Genomic DNA, 22,325 nt, shown 5'->3' with positions numbered 1-22,325 from the left:
TGTCCTCAAGGGCCCCCTAACTAGACAAAACCATGACTGACTTGATGTACCATTGGCAACAAGACCAGACCTCCAAAAGCTCCCTCTAACTGACATGCCTGCAATTCAAGTCCTCCTTTCCCTGGTATATTAGAAACACGATGAGCCACAGAAAAGTGAGGGTGATGTTGCAATGGAACTGCCTAGTACTAACATTGTCTCTATTGCCTGTTGCTAGAAAGAACTTGGGATGCTTAAAGAAAAAAAAAAAAAAATGTTTGAACTGAGAAGAGAGACAAATATTTTTCTTCATTTCTTCTCCAAACAACAGTATATACCGTGGAGCTAGAAATGCTGTATTTTTCAGTTACAGGAGGAAATATTTAGGAAGATGCAACACTGAAAAACTTGAACCGTAGTGCTACCAAAGCATGTTACTGCTGGTGGAATTTTTCAAGAAAAATTATGTCTCTGCCCAGATGGTGAGGTCCATTCTTCCTCAGCACAACAAAGCAACATAATTGTTGCTGAGACAGACAAGAAGGGAAATAAAAGGGAAATAAAAAAGGAAAAGAGAAATAACATTTGATCACTTTAACACTGTCTAAACTATTATATTATTACATCAATTCTGAAAATAAGCTGGGATGATCCTAATCATTATTATTTACCTTGGAAATATAAAAATATAGTACATTACAGTAATATCAGTTTTGTTGAAACTATGAGCACTGTTCTGCCTCAAAGAATATAATATACCTCATGTTTATTGGAGAGCAAGATATTCTACAGATAATGTGATGTTAATAGCAAACCAAACACAGTAACTTTATTCTTGAAATCCTGAAGTTAGGACAGAAAAGATATCACAGGAGTCCAAAACGTTACTATGACAAACATCAAAGTTATAAAAACCTTTTACTACTAGGGAGCAGCTAACCCAGAAGCCTATAAACTACAAATGTCACAGGCATGCAGAAATGCAAACATTACATTAAGTGAACTCTGTCAAAGCTACCTGATAAATAATTTCTTGACATTCAACCACCAAATTTCCTTTATGTGCCCTTACAGTGTTGGTAATGAGGTGCTTCCTAGACTTAATTTAACTTAAGCCTGAATTAATTAATGCTTTCCAGAGCTCCTCAATTACCTGGGACTGCGGGATAGGGCGAGCAGTGGGTAGGCAAAGAAGAAAAACCAAAAACAACTGGAAAATTGCTTTAGAGAATATTCATACCTTCACTAAGCATCTGAGCAGAAGTCTGGAAAAGCTGACCTGAAATGAAAGCAACTAAACCCTACAGCTATAAGCTCCTGTGTTCATTTAGCATGTGTTATAAGTGGGTGCCATTTGAATGGGTCTTGGAGCAAACTCTTGATGCAGCAAGAGTGGTTTAAATCTGCTGACAAATGCTGTGATTGAGTTTGTTGCAGCACTGACCACCTATACTGAAGGATGCTACCAGTTATTTTCATTCATTGACCTTACAGTGGATGCGACAGTCTGGCAGAGAACTTTGTTTATGAAGCTTCTCATACGTGCAATTGTCCTGCTCTTGTTCTGACCAAAATAAGCATCAGAAAGCTTCACATCCAACTTGACAACAGAACCAGACACATGAAAATATTAAGTGATGGATTCTATTAAGGCTCCCTTCCTCCACCAAAATATTTTCCATCTTTATACTAAAGTTGCATACACACACACAAAAAGCTTAATATCCTCAAATCTGAATGTTTTAAAAGTCTGCACAGGAAACAAATGCCATGGCAGCAGTGTCTACATTTTATATGAACAAAACCAGGCAATGTTGAATTTCTATGGGACTCTCATAAATCTATAACAGCAACCAAAAAGTTCCTAGATTTACATTAGATACAGCTCTTGGACACCAGAGGTACCTGGAGAACATCAAAGAGGAGATAAAAGTATGGGGAATCCCATGCAGAAGCTAGCCAGACCTACCAAGGACAGTCACTGGGGTTTTAGCATAAACGATGGTCTTGTCTAAGGCACAGTACTGTTTAACTTTATAGCATAGCTTTCAGACAACCTGACAAACACAGGACTTTCCAAATACTGACACAATATTTGACATTTCACTTTAGTTCCCTAATTCCAAGTACTTCCAAGGGTTGCTGGTAAAAGGTTTGGCAGCTAAGTAGCTGCAGAATGAAATTATCAGGAAATCAGATGACACTGACCTACTGCTCTATAGTGCCACAAAACACACTACAAGCCTAGAAAGGTTTTCCAAACTTTTGGGTAGATATCAAGATCTTCTCACAATACCTAAAGGACTTGCAAAGAGGGACAACTAATCAAGTTATTACTTGCAGTAATAATGCCACCTTGTCCAGCTTATAATGATATATTTTGAGTAGCATCCTAAAGCTCACTGAAGATTCATGTATCTTCTGCAAGTTTGCCATGTTACTTCTGCAGAAACCAGACATAGCCTATGTTTTGTTCAAATCAGGTGTGGAGTGCAGACTTACACAAGGAGTATGAAAAGAATTCACCAGGATAAATCTGACAGCATCATTGAGCCTAGTAACCTTAATGTGGATTCATAAGCTATTGTCACTTCCAAAATATTACACATAACAAAAAGTTCTCTAGTAAACACAGAACACATTCAACCATAAATGTTTGACAGTATTTACAAAAGCTTCTGGTTTCCTATGTTAGAGTACTTCTTGCACTCACCTCAACTGACTGAAGTTTTTCATCATGGAGATGAGGTGACCTTGGGTAAATATCAAGAAGATGAGGAGGATCATCAATATGTGTTCTTCTAATATGATGTTTAAGAACTTCTTTATAATCAAGTGAATCAAAGTTGGTTTTCCATAGTAATACCTGTAAAGAAGCCATCATACTGATAACTACTTGAAGCCTATTCAGTGCCCAAAACGTAACTATTCAGCAAAGTCTACTATTATACTAATAGATCACAACATCAGAATGAGCCTGCTGTCATCACTTGGTTTGATGTCTACTACAACACAGGCATTTCTCCAGAGTATCTTGTACTTCAAGTCTAATGAGAACAGTTCAATCTATTAAAAAGAAAAAAAAAAAGTAGAAGATGTCTCAATAATCATAAAATAAAGCAAACTTCTGTACCACTGCATTGTACTAAGTTATTTTTCTGCCATATCAAGGGGTCAAATACTATCAAATTTCTGTCCCCTATAAAGGCTTGCCAGTCAAACAAAAAAGTTTGAGGTAACAAGAGAAATGACAGAGTACCACAGAACTCTGAAGCACCTGGTTCCAGTGTTTTAGCAACAGGAATCTGTTTTCTGAACCTTCATCCAATGATATTCAAGTTTGACACAATATACAACAGTCACACCATGGCCAAATGCAGAAGGCAGTAGAATGCAGAGGTAAGATAGTTGAAGGTTGTCCATCCAGCCTTATGGATAGACCAGGAAAACAAATCATAATGCACAATATTGATCTTACGTGACAAAATTATATATGTAAGTAATTTAATTAAGTTTACTACAAGTTTACATGATTTGAGTTTTTTGTTATTTTAAGTGCTAAGGGAAAAATTAAAATAAAAAAGATGGCAGTTTCCGAAAGTCCACTGTTGATTTTTATAGCTGCTCCCTAAATTAGAAGAAAAAAAGATGGGACCATGCTCTGACTTAAAATTACTCACCTGTCCAAGCAAAAGTATTTTTGACAAAAAAATATTTTTCAGAAATTAATAAACTATACATAAGCAGCACAAATCACTTTTTTCCACAGAATTTCAAGCCGACTAAATAATATTTTTAATATATTCTTAAGTAGTTGCATTGTTACAAGTTCATTTCAGGTTTAACATCTTTCATGACTCTGTTGAGGGGAAGACCCTAAATATACACTGGGAGACACAGTGCACCCATAAAGATAGACCCAAACCAACTGAGACATTAGTAACAGTGAAAAGTGGGATGTGTGGATCTCAGTACAAACTATATAAACCTGCCTCAGAACCTGGCACTTGCAGGACAGTTAGGTGTTAGATTAGCTGATTCACAACAGCTCACTGTGCTATAAGAAGGAGGTCCTGTTTTCTCTCTCTCACCTCTTCTCAGTTGTGTAGTTCCATTACCTCCATCCAGCATAAAGTTATTCACTTTTTTTATGTGGCTTTTCCCCATTTTTTCAGGCTAATTTTCTACTGGTTTAGCAATTTGACCTGGCTCAGAACTGAGTGTACACAAGGGTATAGGCAGGAGGCAGCAGAAGTAGGGCCTTTCATCAGTAGTGATCGATTGAGCTGCTCAAGTTCTAAATACATTTTATATGGCTCTAAAGTGGAAGGCCATGCTGCTGCAGCTTCATCATTACCCATAATAAAATTAGTAAAACCAGCACAGAAACACCTGTGTATGCCTTGAATATCTCAACTGCAAACAGTGTAAAGGCAATTATGTACAACCCTAGAAAAATACTTATTCCATAAGGAAGTATTTCCCTTTATGTCAAGGCAATCCCCAGACACAATGACTTGTCTGTTCTACATGGCAAGAACTGAACTAACGGCACAGGCTACTATCTTCCAAAGGCATGGTATAACTTTGCTCTTTGACTTAAAAATTAGAGTAAAATGTCTTATGTCTTCCATGGAACCAGGTAAATGAAATAATCTGTCATGTGCACATACAGCCAAGAAGCGTGAGGAACACAAACTTCAGAACTACCTGTTCAGGGTTTTTTTGATTGAGGAAAGAAGCAAACAAGAAGAAATAAAAGAAGTATGCAGTGCTTGTTTCAAATACTTGACATGTTTCTGAACAAAGCCCTCAGCTGGCTCTGCATTAACCAGAGAGAAATTTGAAACTAAAAGCAGAGATACTGGTTCTCCTTCTTTGACGGAGGAAAAACAGATTTTATCTGTTGTTTGAAAATGTATTGGTTTTGAAATAATACATGTATAGAGCAAGTGATCCGTGATAAAATCACAACTCACGCTGAGGACAGACAGTATCTTTTGGATACTGCATGAGGGACAGAAGATGATCATTTCATGGCCAGTCTCTGTCCATCAGCTTGACATTGCCAATCTGACAGCAGAACTTTTCAAATGAACACACCCTAGAGTAAACCAATTTAATTCTATCACAATCCTCCTGGCAGACCTAGAAGGCAGCTGTGGACAGGATGGCAAACAAGGATGTTTGTGGAATACATATGTGCATACAACAGAAAAAGGAATAAAGTTACATTTACTACAGATAAAGTTATATACATAGGCAGTTACCACATCATGGTTAGTACTGCACATTTTAAAAACTTGAAATATAAAAGTGGAAGTAACAGCAAAATAATTAGCTCTCTCCCACCAGAACATTCACAAGAAAAAGTGAAAAACTTCAGACATAAATGTGCCTTTATGTAAGGTAAATAAAACCAGGTTTCATTACTAGACCTACTAGGACTACTTTTTAAATTCAACATTTACCTAAGAAAGCACTTCCTGATGAAACTGGATACACACTCATGCATTCAGCATGAAACCACTACACCAAACTGCTGAGAAACTAAATAATCTTAAAGATTTTGCACTATAATACCTACTTATTCCATGATCCCACGTGCCACCAGCCCTACAGCATAGAGGAGAAATGCAATGAATGATCTGGCTGCACTGAACATGAATGTCATTCAGGAGGCCCCAAATTCAAAGGAGCCTTGCAATAAGACAGGCATTCCCAGGTTATGCTGGCATTTATTTGGGAGGTTGAGTCAGGCTTAATACTATAGGCCGATCATCAGTTTCTCCAATGAAGCTTCTGTCACGTGGCCTAGTTTAATATATGCGCTTCCCCACAAGTTAAGTACAATATACCAACTGTCATAAAACTCAAAAGAAAGTGCTCATGAAAAGTAAGGTCAGCAGTTCAGGATTACCGAAAAATCAAAGTTTCCTCTTGGAACTGAAAAATTATCATAAAATAAACCTTTAATATGGAAAACAAAAGATTAAAGGCTCAAAGAATAAATATCTTTCCCCCATTCTTGGTTGCATTTGTTTTGTTTTTCTTGTTGTTTTTTTTTTTTTTTGTTGGGATTTTGTTTGTTCATTTGTTTTGTAGTTGTCCTTTTCTTTTTCCGCTTGTAAAATTAATGTTGGAAGACTGCCAACATTTTAACTTTTCCAATGACTGAAAGTCTTGGCACTACTACTTATTACTGCCTTGCAATTGAAAGCAATTTTGTTTTGTTTGAGTACTTTCAAGTCATTCTAGAAGGTGTGCTACTTGAAGCATCAAGCAAAAACCAGAAACAGACTGTATTCTTCCCAATGATACTGAATGTTTTTAACTGAAAAGTATTCATTATTTTCCAAGACTGTCTCTGTTACAAGCTGAAACACATTTCTGATGCCGCAGAACAGAATATAAATGTGATTTGTGGTAAATTCAAAAGATCTTCATTTCTACAGCACAGCTTTCTGTGTCTACATTGAGCTTTTAGCTTTTTATAACAGGAGACAACAAAAAAGGCAACTAGTATTAAGGAACATTTCAGACTGTGAAACTCTAAGCCTTGGGCTACAAAAGTTTTTTCTTTTTGGAGAATGTGAAGACCTTATAGTTACAAAAATACCACCAAGCTCGGAATCATGAGATTTATCACAGCAGATGAAGATTAATTATAAGATTTGCTGTTTAATGTCAAACAACTTTTTTGTTTTAAATGCTCAAACAACTCTTCCTTGTATGAAATCCAGTACCTTGCTGTTTCACCAATGTAAACTAGCAAGGCTAATAGATGATTTTTTTTCCCCTGAAAGTGTTCCCAGTAGTAAAGCTTAATTCTTATGATTACAGAGTAGTGACTTCAAATAAGTGAAAACCTAATGGAGCATGTAGGTGTTAATACTAGTTGCAACACAAATGTTGACACTGAACTACAACACAAACTATTTCTATTTAAATATCTTTCTTTTATTTCAATATGTAAAATAGAAGTGGCTAGTATTGTGATCTTCTCATCATAACATCCAAGTGAAAGTAGTTAAAGTTTTTAAATTACGTATTCATCTTTTTCCCCCCTTCAAATTTAACTTTAGGCTAAACAAAGTCTATATAACACACTCCTAGACAGAATGCATGTCAGCATACTGTAAATATAGTATGTCACAGTAACATGCTAATTAACTCCCATCTACTCTAACAACCATTAAGACATTTGAAGAGAGAATATCACAAACCTGAGCATCTGCTCCACCTGAGGCAAATTTCTCACCACCTTTTGAAAAAGCCACAGAAAGTACAGGTCCCTGAAAGGGAAAAGAAATAGCACAGAGTAAAATTATGCTATTACTGTAATCATGGTATTTTAATGCAATCAAAATGCAACACTTGCGCCATTACCTAATATAGAATTTTCAATGTTAATAAAATAGGGAACAATTTAACTCTAGTGAAACTTTTGCAAAACAACTTGATTGAAGAACATTGTACACATTTGTAAGATGCTGCGTTACAATTATTATAATCAATACTAGGAAAATAGTGGCATTTTCCTTAGATTTTGTTTTAAAGCTACAATGAAAAAGCAAATATATTACATTACTCAAGACAATGTGTTTCAATGATTTATTATCAAAAGTAAGGCTTGTTTTGCATTAAGAGGAAAGCAAGAAAATGTCTACCATTCTTAACAAAAGTTATCTTCCATAAGCTTACTCCTCCTTAGAAAGCACCATTTTTCAATAGGCAAAGACTCACATCTCAAATAATTGATTTTGACAATCAAAAGAGTCAATAATTAATTAATTCAGAACATGATCTATGATGCAGCATTAAGCATGCATACAATATTAACAGATTAACTGCATGGTCATAGGTAAAAATCGATGCATTTCCTTATCACTTGTGACAAGATGTATAAATACAACACTTGGCTGTCCTCTAATGTGCAAGTTGCAAGATGCAAGATACAAGATACAATGGCATTAATGTTACTTTCCCATTGAAAAGATACTGAACAACCTATTAAGATGTTCATTTAAATAAGGTTTTTGTGTATACCTTGTGTCCATGAAGAGTGTAAATAAGTCTTCCTTCTAAGAGGTCCAAAATCTTAAGGGTACCATCAGTAGAAGCAGTGATGAGATAGTTACCAGAAGGGTGGAACGATACACAATTAACCCCTGCTCTGTGAACTAATTTACAGAAGACAATATTCAAAAGACTATAGATATCTACTAATAGGAAATGTACCCTTTATTTCTTCACTCTTTTTTACTTCCCAAACAACAACCTACTTCATTTAAGGGAAAAACAAAGTGCTAGGACACAGATCACTCTGCAAACTATTTGCTTAGTTCTATTCTAAAACTTAAGAGAAGCATTGCAAAGGAATAGTCAGGATTCAGTCTGGAGTTTTAGAGTTGCTAGACTGTAAAAAGATTATTTTACAAAACACCAACATGACCTGTTTGTACACTTTCCCCAGTAAGGAAAGAAATTGTACAATCTACATAAATCACATTTCATTACAAAGAACTCCATTCTAAAGAAAATACAAACTACATTGTTTTTACCTTGGTAATGCTGCAGTAACTTTTTCATTCGAATATCCCACAGTTTCACTGTATGATTGGAACCTGCAGAAGCTATACACGTACCACTTGGGTTGAAATCCACAAAATTTGGAAATCTAAGTAAAATTAATGAAAATAGAATGATTACATGTTTCCACAGAAATTTCTGGAGAGAGATATATCTAGAAAACCTTGTTAACACTGAGTTGCCACTAACGTGTGTGAAATCCACATGTATGGAAACTCATGTAAGGTATTTCAAGCAACTGAAATAAGCAACAGAAAACAAGATGTGCCTGACAGATCAGACTCCATAATCTGGCTTTTGTTAAAAAGATAGTACAACTGCTCTGACTCAAACCTGCACAGCTTGTGTTGGAGTACAAAGTTCCTAGCAAAAAGTGCTGCAAAGAGTTTGTAAGCAGCAAGTAAAATAATTTTGTCTAAGAGCAGAATATCCTGCGATAACCTATTAGCTTGGAAAAAGATAGAGATTGCAGCAACAAAATTAGCAAAGCACATATACAAGATTAATATTCTACTGCATTTCTTAATTAAAACTGTGGCTCCAAGATGTTTAAGAAAACTTCAGATAAGTAAAAGCAAGTATTTTCTAAACCTTAAAAGGCAGGTCACTGAAGTTAACAGAACACTGTTTTCATCAACAAGTGGAAAGTTCTTGAACTTCTTGTTGGAGCATTCAATAACAAACAGCATTATTGAAATGGGGAAAAAAACATGAAAGCATTCAAAAATCCAAGAGCAATCTGAATTCTCTCTGGCTTATTTCTTGACTATTATATTTTCAGATACAACATATATATGTTAACACCGCAAAACATGGATTTAATCTCATTAAAACTATACATTTATATTTGTCCTTTTTTGTAGTAACACTTACCCTTCATAATCTAAGAAGCTATCAATACAAGTTTTATTTCTTGTATCCCAGATCTTAACAGATTTATCCTCACTGCAAGAGGCTATTAGTCTTTCATCAGGGGAATATCTGGAATATGCAAATGAATACATTACTAAACAACGGATGCTACCTGAATGAGCATTAAAGACATAATTGGCAAAACACCAGAACCAAGAAAGTCTGTTTGGAATTAAAATGTGTAACATTCGAAGAACATTTGAATTTCTCATAGTCTTCACAGAGTAATAAAACCTCCTCCCTCCACTCCTCCCATCATCCTCCTTACCCCCAATCCCATTTCACAATGATTTTAAACAGCCATAAGCAAGAGAAAGGGGCAGGGGAAGAGGTAACAGGAGGCTAAGGCTATCACTTCAGATGCCAAAGAGATAATTATAGAAAACTATAGGCAAAAAGACAAAGAGGACAGAGCAGAAACTTGTGTTCCATTTTAACCTACATATACATTCTCCTGCGAGTTCTCTCTAGACTTACGAACTGTCAGCAAAACATTCATTATTCCTAGACTGGCAACAAGAACTTCCATATAGCATTTCCTAGAGCTTTCATTTTTCTTCTCAATGATCAGACACATTGGAGCTTTGTAGGGCTCTGCACTTCACCAATGCTAAAATTCTTTCTCAAGAGGTTTAAATCAGGCCTCTCAGCTGCAGATTTTCCATTATTATGGAAAGAAAAAAAAAACAAAACAAAACACACACACAGAAAAGAAGAATCTTTTCTTGTCTTTGAAGAGCTGCCCTGCCTTTAAATAAGGTGAGAATCTTAACCTGCAGTACAAAGACCATTTCTTCTACCTTTTCTAATTATGTAAGCTTAACACATTTTGACTCACAACCATTCCTTTATACCGCTTTTGTTCCAAGAATAGTTGATAAAACTCCTACTACCATGCATAACAAAACTAGAAGCAAGTGAATGCTGTGAAACAAGTTAATACAACATAAAAACATACAGAATTTGAGAAACAGACAGGATACCAACTGAAATTAAATACAGATGACCTTATTTCTCCTTTAAAGTAAAAGAATTAACACACAGCAACAGATTTTGTATGTACATATATTAACATAGAGAAAGCTTTCATCCTTCAACTAGATTTATATCCAATGTGCATGTGTAAGACTGATTTATTAAATTGCATTATTAGTGATAGATCATCACTTATGCACAGATTTTTCTTCTCCCAGTTTTGCCCTAAGAACTAAAAACCCTTTTTTAGAAGTTCTGCTTCTTTTTACAAAGAGAATAAAAACAACACTTACTTGGCACAGCGAACCCAATGAGTGTGTTGGAATAGGGAAAACAAATGACGCTGATGGCGAACACTCCATATTTTTATTGACTTATCATTGGATGCTGAAACTAGAAAGTGGCCATCATGTGAGAAGTTTACACAACGAACAGATGCTGTATGACCTTTCAGTACCGATGATTCTCCATGACTGCAAGGAAAAAAAAAAAAAAGAAAACAAAAACCTCACACCATTATATTGAATTGAAAGGGTTTAAAATGCCACAAAACTCAAAGTTAACATATTTGAAATCTTATCCAAATGAAAAAGCAACATATACAGACTAAAATCTTAGTGTTGTCAATAATTGTTTGCCTTATTTGTATATTAAATGTTAGAGTAACAGATTTTGAAGTAATTGTATTTAATATGACCAATTTTAGAAGAGTGCAATTAACTAGCAGCATTAGCTTCCATAAGGTATTCGAACTAGCATTTATTATTTTTTTTGATATAGCAATCTACAAAATGCTTAAGAGTTAAAGTAACATCAGTCTTTCTAAGTTCATCCTGAATAGCTTGTAATCACTGCAACTTGAGAGGAGTCTAAAAAGGCAAATTCAAAATATCTTCCTTTGCAAAAATGCTATTGTTTCCTTTATCACTTATCTTCCCAAAATGAAGTGCAGCCATGCAATCCTTATTAAAAGGAATACATCCTTTAGGCCAGAGAAATTGTACCAAGTATAGTTCTACACGCGTTAAATTATCACCTCTGAATTGTCATATTTTTCTGTGGAAACCATAGAATATCAAATGAAGAACAAAGTAACACAGTAACGAACCGTGTTGCTTGTACTCTCAGTCTCTATTCCTGTCAATGCCCTGTCAGGGATATGGAAAGCAAAAAAACTTTTATTGGGTAAACACTCCAATAGTCAAATTGTGCATTAATGAAACACACAGCCAGCATCACCCAGTTGCACTCACATGCAAGGAACCCATAGTCTGACAGTACGATCTTGAGAAGCTGAAGCAAGAAGCTGCCCATCTGGTGAGAACTGGACGCTGGTCACTGCTTCTGCATGGCCTATGAATTTGTAAGCTCTGCACTGTGCCTTCAACTTCCACACCATGAGAAACCTATCCAAAGAGGAGGTAACTGGCAAGAAATGGAAGATATATCAGAAGTCTGGTCACCACTATTAGAAAAAAAATTCAGAGCTAATGACTATGGACTTGGATTCACCAGTGAACTTACTGCGTGTCAGTGGGAGGGAGCAGTTATTGGGTTTTAATGAACACTTGGCCTGAGCAGAAGCCTGACAGCCAGCAATGCCAACACCAGGCTTTTGGAAGGACATGAGAAGATTGGGAGGAGTAAAGGATAATTCTTAAAAGGTAATTCTCCCACATATTCAGCAAACTGGCTTACAAGTACTTTAAATATCTAGAACAACAACAACAACAAAAATCTAAAGCCAAACATCACACACATGTCATTAAGTATGAATCCAGATCTGGCATTACCAAATCCTGAGAACAAGAGACATCTTCACTTTGATCTTGGAGATGGAATTTGATTAAAGTATCAAGCGTATAACTCTGATAAGACAGGCCACCTTAAACCCAAAATATAATATCTAACAGTTCAGGTATCTAAAGTGAATATCCAAATAAGATTATAGGATTATCGTATTTAAGTACCAATTTTTTAATACTAGCATCTATCCAGTTCAAAACGTAATGTGAAGTTGTCAGTCTGATAATAGAAAGAGACGAACTTTTTGGTTTTGCAGTCACTTTACAGGTGGACCTTACTATCTATACTGGAAAAAGCAGACAAGGCTTTTACCAGAGCTTCATCATTTTCAGAGAACTATAAGCAGCAAAAACAATGAGCAGTTGAATTGAACTGATGAGTGTGATATTCCTGCGCCCCTATAATCTTCATCTCTGCTAAGTGCTAGCAAGCAGATCATAAAAAAAAACAAGGGACTCACAGTCCCACCTCTCAATTATAAAATTCCTACCCCTAGTGCAGCAAGTGAGGGAGAGTAAGACCAGGGACCTCCTGGAAGTTGAAGAGGACATGAAAAGGATGGTTCTTCCCTTCCCAGCCTCTTTCAGGCACCAACATAGCACAAAGGAACTGAGTGTGTTTATTAGCAAGGCAAGCCTCAAGCAAAAGATTAGATATTAAACTCTCCTTAGGGATTTGGCACAGAAATATTTTTACTCCCAAAAGACTAGATTCTGGTAAAAGATGTGGGACCAGACTATCCCCATGCCTATGTCAATAGCCTTAAATTTGACACTAAAGTACAGGATATTACTCGCCTCCAACTTTTCAGAACTCTATTTTACAGCAGGCTGTTTCTAATTGTACTTGAATGATTTATTTTTTTCCTTTTGCTACAGAAAAATGTGACCTAGCATGGTATAAAACAGAAAGGAGGAAACAAAACGTAAGCTAAATAGAATTGAAAGCATCACATTGGAAATGTGGAACAGACAAGATTGATGGTTTCTGGGAAAAAAAAAAAAAAACAACCCAAAACAAACCAAACAAACAAAAAAACCCAAACCAAACCAAACCAAAAATTATCAAGTACCTATGGTACTTTCAGTTCTGAAAAAATGAAGGAACTATTTCAAAAGATAACAGTACAATAAATTCAAAGCCTGGTTTCTTGTAGCTTCCTCTCTCACAGATGGATTACCCTAAGGTTAATGAGACACACACAGGAATCTGAAGTTCTTCTTTCACATGGACATCCACAAGAGTCTTCCTTGTTGTCCCTCTGGACTCCCTGTTGCCTACATTCATCCTCTCTCCATCCTTAGGTAGGTTTCTCTCTTGAAGTCACTCACTTATTACCATGACACTCAAAGGCTATTATTATCACCAATATTTGAAGTTTCAGCCCAGCTGACACCACCCCAGGGCTGAGCGATAGGAGAGGTTAAGGACTTGCACAGGAAAGGGTGAGTAACTGACAGATCTATTGCAGAATTATTTTAAGGCACACAGACTGACGTGACTCTATACCTGAGCAGCACAGGAGAGGCATAAACCCAGACAAAAAAACTCTAAACCAAAATTCTGAAACTTTTTTGAACTTTGGCCCCTATCCTGCCAAGGAATCATAGAATAGTTATGGTTTATCTAGTCCAACCCCTCTGCAATGAGTAGAGACATCTTCAACTAGATCAGGTTGCTCAGAGCAATGTCCAGCCTGGCCTTGAATGTTTCCAGGGATGGGGCACCTCCCACCTCTCTGTGCAACCTGTGCTAGCGTTTTACCACCTTCAAAAAACAGGTTTGGTTCCTTTACTGTTAACAACCTCAGCCAAGCCACACTATTCTCTGTTCAAACAGGTTAAAAATCAATTTTTGTGCATATGGCTAACACATAAGCATTTTGCTGTAACAGCAAACATTTTCTCTTTGCTAACCACAGGCACTAAATAAGATTCTACACGGTAATGATGTTGACAGCAATAATTTCTACTATCAATACTAATCTTAAACAGTTTTATACATGAAAAAGTACTACTATTATAAAATAAGCTTCTCTAGTTCTCTTTGCATTCCATTTTAAGGGATTTTGCCTACTTCATAACAACGCTTCTCCATTTTACTCAAGCACAGTATCTTAAGGATTGCTTCTTAATTCTTTATGCGTTTTGCTTCCCTCAAGTTCATGTTGTTCATGTATTTAAGTGTTCAAAAAGAGGAGAGAAAGAACTTTCCAGGACAGATTACATGAGTTCCTACAGCAACGAAGACCAGACCCAGCTGATGCATTCTGTCAGCACTTAAGTAAGTAAAGGCAGCAGTCTACAGTCTGACTTACAGTCACCAGACCACCAGTAAATGGTCCACAGCAGATCTCCAAGGACAAGTTAAAGTACTGTAACTGAAACAAAAGACATATAGAGGGTCCAGAATAATTTGTTAGGATGGGCCATACCACAAACAAGTCTATTGCACGTGCTCCTCAGAGAAAACACTACATAGCCAGAACCATGTTTAGAGAGGTGAAAGACAAAAACTGTCCTTGCTGTCATAATTAAAATAATTGATCAACTGCAAAATATAACAGAAAGCAAACTGAAAATTCACACTGATCTGATTCCAATATGGAATGTAGTCCACTTTATAACTTCAATGGTTTTTTTAAATAAAAATAATCAGTGCTTTCTGTACCCACCCAAGTAGAGCTGACACATCTCTAGGTAATTTGCTTTTCTGGTGATGAGTCATAACAGAATTAAATACCAAAGAGTGAAGATTTGGCATTATGCAAAGGCCAAGTTTACACATCGCTTTGCTGCAGTTCTCTAAACAGATACCCAGGCTTTACCTATGCCATGAAAAAGATGTTATGGTATTTGCAATGATACCAAGTTCAGTTTACAAGTTGTGAATATTTATGGTATACATTTTCATCTATACACGTGTGTATGAAGACACAAGGTGCCACACTGTAGGATTACTATTACACTCCCATTTCCCAGAATACCACAGTACCAACTACAAGTTGTGCAGAAGATCAGAAGATCCATACTTAGCCAGGCTTTAACATCTAGTTGTACCTCTTGGTCACTCTTTTTTTCCCCTCAAATACTTAGGAATCCCCAATATGATTAATTCAGTGCAAGAACTACAGGTCAGACAGAGTACAGGGCTGTTCATACGAGATGCCTATGAATATTCAGACACTACCCCACCAAAAAACCCACACGCTTCACAGGAACGTTGGAAATTTCAGTGTGATAAGGCAGAACGTCACAATACAAACACATTTAACAGTGACTTGCAAGATTTCATTCTTGGAGGAAAACAATTACTAATCAAATCTCTTTGAAGGGAACCAGTCTGGAACTCTAAGCACAGTGGATGACTTACAAGGAACTTTTAATAACTCCCGTAAGTTCAAGTTCGTGGCAGTTTTTTATTTTATGCTGCATATACAGACGCAAGCAGAAGGGACTTACAAAGAAGCAGCACACTACCCAACATTTAATTATCATTCTGGATTTTATTTTTTTCAAAATAAATCCCAGAGCCCTCCCACATTTATTCAGTGTTAAGTCTACATTCAATTTCATTTAAGTCACTTAAAATCAGTAGTTTATATACAAGTGTTCCCCAAATTTTCCAAGTCCAACAACATAGAAAGTCTTTCAGAGTTTCAGATTTTCCAGAAATCTGCATGCACTGAAAACCATCTGAATTGGAATATTTCTGAAAAATTCCTGCAACTCAGTTCAAAATCAGGGGAATGTGAAATGGCAACGGTTCGGTGTTTTTTTTTCCTTTCTCTATTTAGCTCCTCCCCCAGCCTTTTTTATTCCCCTTAGGAATAAATTGAACTTTATTTATTTTAAGGTCCAGGTTATTTACTTTTGCTTTTTCTTTTTTTCCTTTTAGTTTTGTTATAACTACAAAAATATAATGAGAGGTGATGGGCAAATGGAGTAAGGGTTCAGATATATGAAGTTATTATCCCTGTAAGAGGCAGATTCACTTTGACTTATTGCTTAAATAGATAAGGAACACTTTGTCAGTTTTAACATGAAGGTAGTTCTTTATATGAAATGCAGTTTTTGCCAAGTCCTAGAAAAGTTAATTGTATAAAAGTTGCATAGTCTATATTCACACCATTAAATTACTTTCATCTGAGAAAACATGTATCGCACATAAAACTTGTGCTCTGCCATGCAGGAGAATCCGAGTCTTTTTCTTGTTATTTCTATGGAACATAGCAGTCTACAGCAAGCTTTACACAAAAGCACATACTTTGTATAATATATTGCCCCAGCACATAATGACTGGCTGCTTTTTGAAATTTGATAAATGGTTCATTACTTTTACATCTACTAAAAGAATTCCTTGCTGCAAAGTGGAATGGAATTTTTCAGGAATGTCTCCCTTATATAGTAAAGAAGTTCCCCTTTTCTAAGAAGAAAAAAAAAAAGTAAGCTCAGGGAAAAGAAAAAATTGCAAGTAACCACCTAAAAATAAGTTAAAGACTTAAACCAACTCATGCCACACAGTGGCAAGCATTCTTAGCACAATTCAACACTACATTACCAGCTCCAAGTTTTCTCCTTCTGTTCCCCTTCCGTCTTAGCCTCCCTCTACCCAGATTGCTCAACTCTTTGAAACCGCTAAGATTCAAGAATACACCTTAACTTGCTCTTGTTTTATTTTTGGCAAGTCTTCACTTATTTCAGGTCTCACTTGCTCCCTTTTAACCCTCCTTCCTACTAACACCTGCAGCAAAAGTACACCTACTACATTCTTTAAGTATCTAGATTCTTATTGCTTATTAGCTCAAGTTCCTACCTACCAGCCCCAGGTCAAGAATTACCACACCATGGCTACTGGAAAACATTATCACTTCACTGAAAACAACAACAAAAAAAAGCTGGAATGCCTGACCCATTAAGATAAGTGTTCAGTTTAAATCATGTAAAGCTAAAAACACAGATACTAACACAAGATTTTTTTTTCCAAGTACACAATAGATCTATCACATCTACTGTCTATAATCACATTCAAAACAGATTAGTGACAGAATTCAAGAATCAATATTCTTCAAAACTCTACATAATAGGATACATAAAACACTCTAAGCTGTTCTCTGAACCACCTAACCAACAAATCTTAGTTTCCTCCAAGCAGCCCTTTACTTTGTTAACTCCCTTCACTTCAGGAACTCCAGCTTCGCAATCTTACTCGAGGTTTCCCATGGTACTGTTGTGACTAGAAAGAGGCATCATATGCTGCATTATCTCAAAACTCTGCCTAGGGCTGAGGTATTCCAGCTGTTGCCAAAACACGATGCAAAAGAGACCAAGTTTTCCCTGTATCTCCATCTACCCTTCTGGCAGGACCCCACCCCCCTCCAAAAAAAAAAAAAAAAAAAAAAAAAAAGGGTGCATAGACCAGGCACATTAGCTACATGTCCCTAGGATGCCAGGCTTAACATAGAAAAGCTTACTCAGAGGCAAAATAAATATTAAATGTATAGCTAAGAAACAGCAGTAGTTAATGCAATTCTGTGCTGTCTCTCCTCCTCCATTACCTTTAAACTGATTTTTTTTATTTGTAGCCATCCCTATTTCTTCCCATTTGTGGTACTGCCAGCATGTCATTGGTTCAGCTGCTACCACACTCTTCTCTAAATGCATGAGAGCACCTGACTCACCTTTATGACATAACTTTGAGACTAGGCACAAAGCTGCAAAACAATGCCAAAGCCCATCTACTAAAGAAACTCCCTTTTCTTCAATGTAATATAACTGTCACCCTGAAACCCCTAGGAGAATGTAAATGCCCAGAAAACTGCAGACCACTACAAGACTTAAGATTCAACTTGCCACATCAATGTCAATTCAATCACATGCTACTGTACCATTACTTATAGATACATAAGTTATCAAGTACCTGCAATATAGGTCAGTTAATTCCACTGCAAGAACCTTTACTTCTGTAAGTAAAGATTCTTTACTGTCACGCATCATTACCTTGCATGTCTAATATGTATTTTTTAAAGAAAATAAAAACCCTCCTCAGTCCACTCAAAAGCCTTTGTTTTACCATAATCAAGACAGAACAAAGTACGAAAATAACAGATCGAAATTTTACAAAAATAAAAGGCATTATATCTGTATTCAATTTTTTAGAAACTAAACCCCAGTATTTACTTTTGCTTTCCATAGAGTTCACCACAGCAGATATACTTTCTACACCACTACAGATGCATCTGAAGACATTCCAAGGTAAACAACTGCATGTTGCTATCTGCTCACAAATGTAAAAACCTTGGAGATCATGGTCCATTAGATTTGTACAACCAGCAGTGATTATTTTTCAAATTTCCAAATCTGATTTTTATCTGCAGCATTACAAGTTCTCATTTGCACATCAGCACGTCCCTCAGCTGTACGATAAGCAGTAAGGCACTTTCCTGAATGAGGATGATAAATAGTCCCATCTTCTTTGAAATGCCATATAATAACTTCTGGGATGGGAGATCCATCTTTTGGGCAGTTCCTCATAGTTATGAAGTCTTCATGCTCAGGGACTTCAGCACATAGCTCAGTTACAGAGTTAAATCTAATCTCCTTATTCGATGTGTATTCAAAAAATTGATTGCCTCCCTGACCATGACATCCAAAGAGAGAAAGGTGAGCCCCAGTAGGATGATTTTCTGGCAAGGCGTAGTCAAGGCACTCTGAAGCTATTCCTGCACTGCGGATAGCACCATGCCAGCCAGGACGATCTTCTGGTACATGCAACTCCGCAAATATGTTTTTTAAATACCAGTTAAAACTCTTGCATTTCAAACGCTCCCTTAGTATCTTTCTTTCAGAAATATCACCATAGTTTTCTTTTCTTGCTGAAGGATTTCTGTTGTAAAAGTGCTCTTTGTACTCATCCATCCACACCTCAGCAGCACGTGCCGTGTTCTGAAGGAAATTTGGTCTGGCATAGGGTGCGCGCTTTGGAAACACATGGCCTACGTGGGAGCATGGATGAATTTCCAACATGCCTCCACACTGCCAAACCCTAAATGATAATTCTAAGTTCTCCCCTCCCCAAACATCCATTCCGGTATCATAAGTACCCAAGTACTCAAAATACTTCTTGCTGACAGCAAACAAGCCACCAGCCATAGTTGGGGATCTGATTGGGTCAGTTTCAGATTTGCGCCTAAGACGTTCATGTTTAGGCACTGAGTGCCACTGGAATGTTAGCCGCCAGTCAAAGCCCCCAATCATGGGTTCTGCTGTTTGCATGTAGTATTCAAACGTTTTCCAGTCAATGGTGTCAATGACAGGACAAACAATAACAGTCTCATTCTCAGCAATCCTCTCAAGCAGTGGTTCCAGCCAGCCAGAGACACATTCACAGTGACAGTCTAGGAACGTGAGGACATCACCGGTGGCAAAAGTAGCGCCAATTAAGCGTGCACGAACCAGTCCTTCTCGTTTGTTGGTTCTTATCAAACGAACTCTTTTCAGACTGCTTATGTATTTTTCAAGATCAGTCTTCAAATATACTTTATCACTCAAGTCATCCACCAGTATAATTTCTTTTAGAAGCACTGAAGGTGATGTTTCAAGAACACTATGTATCGTCCGCAGCAATGTTGACCAAGCTTCATTGTAAAAAGCAATTATTACAGATGTTGTAGGCAGTCTTCTGTAGTTGTAAGACTTAGCTTTACAGCCACTCAGTCGATTATCTTCAATGTGCCGGTGCAGAGAGATTTTATCACTCAAGTAAATGTTTATTGCATACTTCTCAATCAGCTCTTCTTCCTGTTTCTTTTCCTCAGGACTCAGCTGCAGGTGAGAAGGCTTACCCCACTCTCCTGGGGAATAAGAATCAGGCGGGGATTTGTCATAAACTGGACGAGCCAAATCCATAGCTTCTTCTGCTCTGTCAGAAAAGCGCCTCTCCCATTTCCCTTTGGTGATGCTCTCCCCGGCGAGGGAGGCACCGAAGGAAGAAACCGACAGCTCGACCACGAAGTATGCGATCATCAAGAAGCCGAGAAACACACAGCTTTTACGGACCCACGTCCATCTTCTCACCAGACGGATCCTCATCGTAGGCAATTAGAAGCAGCCCCAAGCTGAGAGGAGCTCCCTGACCGTGACCAGGACTGGGGGGCCCAGCTTCGGGCTCGGGTCGCCGGCCGAGCCTGCAGTCAGTCTCTCCGTGGCGGGCCCGGAGGTTTCCCGGGGGGCCGCGGCGCAGCAGCGGCGGCACGAAGCAGCCCCCCGCCCCTCCGGCCTCGGCGCTCCCCTCACTTACTTCCTCCTCCTCCTCTCTCGCCGCGGGACAAACCCCTCCTCCCGCCTCGTGGTTTGCTCAAAAAGTTGTCGCTTAAGGAAGGGGCAGAGACTCCTCGGCCCGCCCGGCCGGCGGGGGAGCCCGCCCCGCCTCCGCGCCCGGCGGCTCCGCCGGCTGAGGGAAGGAAGGAACATAGAAGGGAGGGAGGGAGCCGCCCCACCCGAAAGCAAACAGCGCCCGGCCCCCGGCACTCACCCAGCCCCGCGCCGTCCGCGTTGAAGGCGACGCCCGTCACCGCCGCTCTGTGGCCCCGGAGAGTCCGGATCAAAGCGGGGTCCTCCTGGGAGAGAGGGTGCGCACCGTCAGGCGCCGGCTGGGGGCCCCGCCTCCCCCCGCCCCTCCGGAGCCGTTAACGTCCCGCACGCGGTGGGGACACGGCCGCTAAAGGGCTCTACGCCCTCTGCCGCCTCGGCTGCCCGCGCCCGCCGCCGGGCCCTTACCAGCGCGGAGGCCATGGGCGGAGCGGGACGCCGCGACAGCGGTTGCCGGAGCGGCGCGGCGGCCCGTCAAACCCCCCGCGCTCTAGTCACGGCCGGTCGAGCCCCGAATTCATCCGCGGCGCCAACAGCGCGTCTTTCGATCCGCCCATTCGCCGGCCGCCGCGGAGAGGCGGTGAGGCTGTGGATCCGCCCCTATCGGTTGTATAGGTGCTCGACTCCCTGTTAAAGGCGCAGAGCCGCAGCGCCCCTCGCGTTAAGTTGGGGTTCGGCGCGTGCTGTCGTCGGCGCGTCCGCGGTGTCCGGTTGTACCGGGGCGGCCTCTCTGGTCGGGCCGGGGAAGATTAAATTATCTTGTCTCTGAAATAAATAACTTACGCTTTTCCTATGGATAAACAACGTTTAATCCAATTCCTTGTATTCCTTAAACACGTGTTCATTAGAGCATAAGCAAAACAGCGCTGGGTGCGCGGGGGATTCACTCCGCCCAACACGCACACTTTTAACAATAAGAAGTGTGCTTAAATACAGTATGGTATTACATATTCATAATGACCCCAGAAACGCCTATACATATTCGTGACCTTTCCCGCTTTTTATTAAAATGAGTCTCAGATAACCATTTACATATTCCCCTCCTTGGTCCTCCCCTGTTGCGCCTGCGCAATGTCACTTGGTGAATTTGAGGAAGGGTCTTTAGGGGTCTTTGGATGAAGGCTCCTTCAGCTTCGTCACAGTGGACTTTTTACCTTTGGCTCATTAGGAGGAACTGGCTGGAATCCAAGCTACCAAACCGACTGGAACCAGACTGGTGCCCTCCTTTTTGCTGTAAATCTTGGCTATCTTGTCTCCTCAAGGTTGCAGCTGGTGCTGTAGAACTTCTTATCTCGGCATTTAATGAAGTCCTGTTTTGTTTTTTTTTTAGCACAATTAGTTACATACAGCTCTAAGCTAGATATTAATAATATGGTTTAAAATGTTAGCTTGTTAGTAGGCCCTTATTATATAGTTGCTTAACCCTTAAAATGTTAGTTCCCTCTATCAATATAACTTCCTAAACAAGTTTCATAACTTTTTACATAGAACTTAACCACCTTTTCCTTTCTCCAGGTTCAGAGCCCATGCCTCATTTGGTTATACCTGTAAACATTAAACATCTTAGCACGAATCACAACTGCATTTTTCACATCTCCGAATTTGTCCCTTTGGTTGGAACACGGCAGCTTGTGGTTGGGACGGGCTGAGCTACTGCCGAGCGGGAGTTGTTCTGTGGGTGCTGGAGATGCG

General features: G+C 38.8%; 2 protein-coding genes across 2 annotated transcripts in view; both read right to left on the bottom strand.

Annotated features, from left to right (window-relative positions):
* The window catches only part of POC1B (POC1 centriolar protein B), a gene marked incomplete at its 5' end in the record, with an annotated part of 54,601 nt that extends 33,447 nt beyond the window's left edge, over positions 1-21,154 (bottom strand). The window contains 11 exon segments of the mRNA XM_080363871.1: positions 2,693-2,845; positions 7,206-7,274; positions 8,029-8,162; positions 8,544-8,659; positions 9,445-9,552; positions 10,752-10,931; positions 11,712-11,883; positions 20,797-20,881; positions 21,042-21,089; positions 21,092-21,127; positions 21,131-21,154. Of these exon segments, the coding sequence (XP_080219997.1) occupies positions 2,693-2,845; positions 7,206-7,274; positions 8,029-8,162; positions 8,544-8,659; positions 9,445-9,552; positions 10,752-10,931; positions 11,712-11,883; positions 20,797-20,881; positions 21,042-21,089; positions 21,092-21,127; positions 21,131-21,154 (1,125 nt within the window).
* Positions 18,603-20,354, bottom strand: GALNT4 (polypeptide N-acetylgalactosaminyltransferase 4; the record flags this gene model as incomplete). Its single annotated transcript, XM_080363755.1, has 1 exon — positions 18,603-20,354. The coding sequence occupies one exon, from the start codon at positions 20,352-20,354 to the stop codon at positions 18,603-18,605; it is 1,752 nt and encodes a 583-aa protein (XP_080219881.1).
* Positions 21,155-22,325: the final 1,171 nt, after the last annotated feature.

This window comes from Nesoenas mayeri (genome assembly GCF_963082525.1).
Source record: "Nesoenas mayeri genome assembly, chromosome: 1".
Taxonomy (NCBI): Eukaryota; Metazoa; Chordata; class Aves; order Columbiformes; family Columbidae; genus Nesoenas; species Nesoenas mayeri.
Note: the sequence above shows the minus strand (reverse complement) of the source record. Positions and strands in the feature narration are given on the sequence as shown.